The 7422-nt window shown below is 38.6% G+C and overlaps 1 protein-coding gene across 1 annotated transcript; it reads right to left on the bottom strand.

The window, feature by feature from the left end:
- Positions 1 to 2189: 2189 nt before the first annotated feature.
- On the bottom strand, positions 2190 to 3634 carry LOC107856652. The gene is made up of 5 exons (XM_016701632.2): positions 3506 to 3634; positions 3005 to 3184; positions 2734 to 2868; positions 2527 to 2630; positions 2190 to 2437 (listed from the first exon to the last, which is right to left on the bottom strand). The coding sequence occupies exons 1-5, from the start codon at positions 3632 to 3634 to the stop codon at positions 2233 to 2235; spliced, it is 753 nt and encodes a 250-aa protein (XP_016557118.2). The 3' UTR covers positions 2190 to 2232.
- Between the last annotated feature and the right edge of the window lie 3788 nt (positions 3635 to 7422).

Below are 7422 nucleotides of genomic sequence, written 5' to 3'. Positions count from 1 at the left end.
TTTGAGGGGAGAAATTATCAATTAAACAAAAGTATGGTAAGGTGAATAAAATAAAATTAAAAATAAAAATTAAAAATTAAAAAACTAAAATAAAATAAAATAAAAATGATTAAAATATTTTCGGAAAAAGACAAAATTACGTGTCTACATCATGCACTCTTTGGATGTAAACACATGGTGTTTTCATACAAATAAGTAGGCAATGAGACAAAATTTTGTCCTGACCATTATTCAAAAGCACGGAGCACGAGGAAGAAGGGAAACCAGGTCTTGACTTAGGACATCCTACCTACCCAAGTTATGAGGGAATTCAGTGACAGTTATCCCAAAGGATTGGAAGGAGATGGATTATGCCGAGTTGGAGAGTCGAGTGAGGTCCCATCGAGGTTCTGGTTCGCGGCTCTATTATTACATCAAAAATAAAAATTACAAGTTAAAAACATAAATGAAATTACAAAATCCCATCTGCGCAGCTTCTGTTGGACTCTTGACTTGAGTTTCATCACCCTATTCTTCACGCGGGCTCCTGATTTAAAATTTCATCGCTTGTTGCTTGGTCTTCACTTGCTTCACCTTGTTGCTTAGTATTCCATTTATTCGCCCTGTGCTTTGGGCGGGCTCATGACTTGCCATTTTATCACCCCGTTCTTCAGGCGGGCTCCTGTCTTGCAATTTCATCACCCTGTTCTTCAGGTGGACTCCTGACTTGCAATTTCATCACCCTATTCTTCAGGCGAGCTCCTGACTTGCAATTTCATCATCCTGTTCTTCAGACGGGATCCTGACTTGCTATTTCATCAATCTGTTAACTTTCAACTTTTCACCTTGTTGTTTGACTTTGAACTTCTTCACTTTGTTGCTTGACTTTTCATTTCTTCACCCTGTTCTCCAGGTAGGCTCCTGAAATCACATCAAAACTAAAATTAAAATTATCCCAAATAAAGATTATTATAAAGAGGTTTCAGTTGCCAGAAAAGTGAAGTTCCAACACAAGAATTAAATTTGTGCCCTAGTTTATCATCAAAGGACTTTTGTGCAAGTCACATCAAACTGCTTTAGTCATGTCTTCAAGAGATGGAAAATATATTGGCAAATTAAATGAGTCGACTAAAGATTCATCTAATTTTTCCTGTGACGAAAAAATAAATAAATTAAGCATCTATTACCAAAAATGTATGGCTATAATTAATTACTCTGTCTTAATTTTTTTATGTGATTTTAATTAGACAGAAAATTTAAGAAAGTAAAAAAGAACTTTGAATCTTGTAGTCACTAAACTAAGTAGGCGTTTTGGACATGCGATATGAAGTGTGTAATTTGAAATCATGAGATGAAATCAGTATTTGGACATGTGATATCATCTTTTGGTTTCATATCATGATATGAAATTTCAAATTTTTTAAAAAGTGTGATTTGAATTTTTTTTTAAGTACAAAAGTTGACCCACAAGTTTATATTTTATAAGAAAAACACTCCACCATTTATATCTAACAACCACTTATTTCATATGTAAATAAAGTTTATAGTTCATATTATTACTCTTTAAATCATTTATATCTCATATAATTATTACTTTCACCAACATAAAATTTATTATTACTTCAAATCAACTGTTACTTTACCTATGTGGGAGGATTATATTAAAGAATAGTGCACTATAAACTTATGTTCAATTTTACTTTTTTATTGAGCTAAAGTTAAATCAGTAAATGTTGTATTTTTTATTTTTTTTTATAATAGCTTTGTGATAGCGCATTAAACTTTGTTATAAATTTTGGCCTAATTGATAAGATTATGCAACGAATTGGGGCAATTTTGATAGTTTTCACAACTTATGAGGTTTTTATATTCACAAAAAAATATACAACATGAAAAAGTCCAAATTTCATGTCCAAACAAAACTTCAACTTTATCTCATAATTTTAAATCATGATTTCATCTTGTATGGCCAAACGGGGTCCTAAAGATACACGAAATCCACCAAAATGTTCTTTAATCATGTGATCTTAAACGTTTCATGTGAAATGTTGAAATTTAAAAACTATCAAAAAATAGAAGAAGAAAGAGACGTTCTTTTGAAACATACTAAAAAGAAAGTAAGCCAAATAAATTGAAATAGAAGAAGTAGTGCTCTTACGTTTGTAAAGAAGAATTTTGAATCGTGTGACCTAAATTAAAGATACGTGAAATGTACGAAAATATCTTTTAATTCAGCGATCTTAAATGTTGAAATTAACAAGTTGCCAAAAAAATGAAAAGAAATGTTCTCTCTGAAACAAATTTAAAGAAAAGTAACACAAACAAATTACGTACCTCACTCACCAAATCCATAAGACTAGAACCAAAAAATTTCACAAGACATTCACTTGATTGTGGTTGTCCGCGGATCTGCACAGTTGGAGGTCGCGCATTGTTTGATGCCGGTTGGCTTGCCATTCTACAAATGCATAGGATATTAAGTTTCCGTTCAGGAAAAAAGCAAACTGTAACTATGACGAAAGCAACTTCAACTGAAAATTTCCAAACCTGTTCTTGATTGAAGCAGCCATAGCCATGAAAGCCTGCTCAACGTTGGTGGCATTTTTCGCACTAGTTTCCATAAAAGGGATGCCAATCTCATCAGCAAAAGCCTACAAAAAGGTTGGCCATCAATTTGGGAAATACAGCTCAACAAGATGGAGGCATCCTTGGACAAACTATTCAGGTAACCGATGACGGGGGCAGACTGATTACCTGAGCTGCCTCTGTAGAAACTACCTTCTGTGCTGTCAGATCGCACTTGTTTCCAACCAGAAGTTTGTTCACGTTATCACTTGCATATCGATCTATTTCACTCAACCATTGCTTGACATTATTGAAACTCTCTTGAAATTATCACCAACATTGCACCTTCAACAATCTCTTCAGCTCTTGCATTTAAGAACATTTCCATGTCTTTTTCAAATTGTGTAACATAAGCATTCAACACTTCAACATTTGATGTACCTGCGTAGTGTATCATTACCTTATTCCATGCTGGAGATTTCTCATCTAACAACTCTTCTGGACACTTAGATAACCAATGTATGGCACTAGAACAATGTGCAAAATGTATCGATTGCGATGGAAATAATCTACAATGGAATGTTCCTGGAACTCCGAATGCATAGTAGGATCGATCGATAGGTTGTGATCGAAAGAGGTACTGCATGACAAAACGTAAAAGTGATGATGCAAAATATATATGTGCTTACAGTAAAAAGTATGTTTATGTTTACGTTATTATATTAAAGTGTGAAGAATCTTTTAAAAGTGATTTAAACTTTTACATTTCATTAAAATATCTGCAATAGATAAAATCATTTAATTTTAAATAATCAAACGTTACACGTGCGAGGCACGTCCGACTAAACTAGTATATATATAAAGAGAGAGAGATTTGTATACTGTAAATTCATAATATTATATAAAGTTGCAAAATGTTTTTTTTTTTGGAAATTTCAGAATAACCCGCAGCCGCTACAACCTCTGCCACAGCCTCTGCCCTTTGGGTGAGCACTCTGTGGTAAGCACTTTGTGCGCACTTGGTAAACCCCTCGTTGTGCAATCGCTCGTAAACCACACAGGAGATGTAAACCGCACTAGGTAAACCCATGCGACGAGCTAATAATATAATTATTTTTTTCAAATGGTATATTTTTGAAAATATCCCAAAATGAATGCACATGGGTGAATGGAGGTTTGTGCTTGATTAGCTGGGAACAAAATTTTACTATTACATAAATATAGTCAGTTAATCATATTTATCAAACTACTAAAAGTGATTATAATGAGACATTTCATAATCAAGCGACCAGAGAAATGTTGGGAATTTCACTAAAATAATGCTGGGCCAAAGAAATTAAATTGCTTTATATTGACTAAATGGCATGCATGTGTTGTACTAGGGGTCCAGGGGGTCTTGGGGGCAGGGGTGGGGGCGGGGGCTGGGGGTGGGTTAGGCCCGACTTGTGGAGTGCGAGGTGTTAAGGGAAGGGATAAGAGAGTTGATAGATTGAGGGTAGGGTCATGGAACATTGAGACCTGCAAGGTAAGTCGATAGAACTGGTAAAGATTCTTAGGAAGAGAAAGATTAATATTGTGTCTGTCCAAGAGACCAAGTGGGTAGGTTCCAAGGCGAGGGATGTAGATGGGTACAAGTTGTGGTATTCAGGTACCGATAAGCGTAGGAATGACGTAGGTATCTTAGTGGAGAGGAGCTTAGGGAGCAGGTAGTGGAGGTTAAAAGGGTTAGTGATAGGGTTATAACTATCAAGTTGGTCTTGGGGGGTCTACTTTGAACTTCTGTAGTGCGTATGCACCACAGGTGGGTCGGGAAGAGGAGGAGAAGAAGAGATTTTGGGAGGTTTTGAACGAGGTGGTTAGAGTTGTGCCTAGCTCGGAGAAGCTTTTCATTGGAGGGGATTTCAATGGGCACATTGGGTCTTTTTAGTTAGGGTACGAGGACGTGCATGGGGGCTTTGGGTTCGAGGTTAGGAATGATGAGGGAGCTGCGCTTTTGGATTTTGCGTGGGCCTATGGGTTGGTGGTAGTGAACTCTAGCTTTTCAAAGAAGGAAGAGCACTTGGTTTCTTTCTGTAGTAGGATAGCGAAGACTCAGATTGACTTTTTGTTGCTTAGGAAGGGGGATAGAGCTTTGTGTAAGGATTGTAAGGTAATTTCGAGCGAGTCTCTTGGGACTCAGCATAGACTCCTAGTGATGAACTTAGTTATCAAGAAGGGTAAGATGCATCGGGATAGGAAGGGTAGACCTAGTGTTAGGTGGGGCAGTCTGACTTTGGCTAGTGCTTTGGAGATAGGGGCAAAGTTGGAGGGGTTGGGGGTGTGGGAGTGCAGAGGGGACGTGGATAGTATGCGGGAGAGGGCCACTGGTTGCATCAGGGAGTTGGCTAGAGAGGTATTGGGGTTTTTAAGGGGATGGTCTGGCCGGTATCGGGGGGATTGGTAGTGGAATAAAGAGGTTAAGAAAAAGGTAGAGATGAAGAAGGTGGCTTACACTAAGTTGGTGGAGAGTAAGGATGAAGAAGAGAAGCGGGTGAGTAAGAAGGAGTACAATGTAGCTAAAAGGAGGCTAAGTTATCTGTTAGGAGGCTAAGACAACAGCTTTTGAAAGTTTGTATAAGGGGTTAGAGAAGAAAGAAGACGAGAAGAGGTTGTTTAGGCTTGCCAAGATTAGGGAGCGGAAGGGTCTGGATCTGGATCAAGTGAAGTGCATTAAGGGGGAGGATGGCAGAGTTTTGGTGGATGACGCCCTCATTAAGGATGGATGGCAGTCTTATTTCCATAAGCTCTTGAATGATATGGGGTACAGAGGTGTTGTGTTAGGAGAGTTGGAGCACTCTGGGGAGTGTCACGATTTTGGCTATTTTCGGTATTTTAGGATAGAAGAGGTCAGTGAGGCTATTCGCAAGATGCAAAGAGGTAGGGAGATGGGGCCTGACAAGATTTCGGTGGATTTTTGGAAGTTCTATGGCGGGTCAGGGTTGCGGTGGCTGACCAACTTGTTTAACAATATTTTGAAGTCAGCAAAGATGCCTGAGGCGTGGAGATGGAGCACGATGATTCCTTTATATAAGAACAAGGGTGACGTTCAGAGTTGCAACAACTATCGGGGTATTAAGTTGTTGAGTCACATAATAAAGATTTGGGAGAGGGTGGTGGAGCGGAGGTTGAGGAAGATTATGTCTATTTTGGAGAACCAATTTGGTTTTGTTCCTGGTCGCTCCACGACGGAGGCAATTCACCTTGTACGAAGACTGGTGGAGCAGTATAGAGAGAGGAAGAAGGATCTTCACATGGTGTTTATAGACCTAGAAAAGGCGTATGACAAGGTCCCTAGGGAGGTTCTTTGGAGTTGGTTGGAGGCGAGGGGGGTTCTGTGGCGTATATCAGAGTGATTAAGGACATGTATGAGGGAGCGAAGACTCAGGTAAGGACAGTGGGAGGAGATTATGAGCATTTCCCAATCTTGACAGGGTTGCATCAGGGATCAACTCTTAGTCCGTTTTTATTCATTTTGGTGATGGATGTGCTGACGCGAAATATACAAGGAGAGGTGCCTTGGTGTATGATTTTCGTAGATGATATAGTTCTGATTGATGAATCACGACAAGGGGTTAATGATAAGCTGAAGATTTGGAGAGAGACCCTGGAGTCTAAAGGTTTTCAGTTGAGTAGGACCAAAACGGAGTACTTGGAGTGCAAGTTTAGTGACTTGAGGCAAGAGGAGGAGGTGGTAGTAAAGTTGGATTCTTAGGTGGTTTGCAAGAGGGATAGTTTTAAGTATCTCGGGTCTACGATTCAGGGGAATGGAGAGATAGATGGGGATGTATCTCACCGCACGGGGGTAGGTTGGATAAAATGGAGGCTCGCTTTGAAAATTTTATGCGATAAGAAGGTGCCCCTCAAACTGAAAGGCAAATTCTATAGAGTTGCAGTCCGGCCTGCTATGTTGTATGGAGCAGAGTGTTGGCCGGTTAAGAGTTCTCATATCCAAAAGTTGAAGGTGGCAGAAATAAGAATGTTACGCTGGATGTGTGGATTCACTAGGCCTGATAGGGATAAGAATGAAATTATTCGAGAGAAGGTGGGAGTGATATCGGTGGAGGATAAAATTTGGGAAGTGAGGTTGAGATGGTTTGGGCATGTGATGAGGAGGGGCACGGATGCCCCAGTTCGTAGGTGTGAGAGGTTGGCCTTAGAAGGTTTTAAGCGGGGTAGGAGTAGACCGAAAAAACACTGGAGAGAAGTGATTAAACGTGACATGAAGCAGTTACAGCTGACTGAGGACATGACCCTGGATAGAAAGTTATGGAGGAAAAGCATTAGAGTAGAGGGCTAAGGGTGTGGAGGAGGAGTAGTCAATAAGTAGGTGGACTTGTTGTCGTTTGTTGGCAAATTTATGTGTTTATCTATTTATTTATGGCTTTAGTTATTGATTTACGTATGTATTTCTTTTTTCTTTTCTCTAATTGTGAGTGTCGTACCTATTTTATTTGTATTACGTTCTACGATTTTGATGTTTCTGTTTAATGTCTTTTGTCTTGAGCCGGGGGTCTATCGGAAACAACCTCTCTACCTTCCTAGAGGTAGTGGTATGGACTGCGTACATTCTACCCTCCCCAGACCCCATTATGTGGGAATATATTGGGTTTGTTGTTGTTGTTGGCATGCATGTGTTGGACAGAAATAAATTCTTATTAAGTTATAATTTTTTTTTATTTGTCCTTTTATAATTCTGTGATGAATTAGTAAAATTATTTTTTTTTGTTATAGCTATATATAATTTATAATCTCCAAACAAATATTATGACAATTTTTTTATGGGTTAATTTGCACTACTTATCAGCCTAATTCATTTTTAAATGAGATAAATTAATAAAT

This window comes from Capsicum annuum, chromosome 8 (genome assembly GCF_002878395.1).
Source record: "Capsicum annuum cultivar UCD-10X-F1 chromosome 8, UCD10Xv1.1, whole genome shotgun sequence".
NCBI lineage: Eukaryota > Viridiplantae > Streptophyta > Magnoliopsida > Solanales > Solanaceae > Capsicum > Capsicum annuum.
Note: the sequence above shows the minus strand (reverse complement) of the source record. Positions and strands in the feature narration are given on the sequence as shown.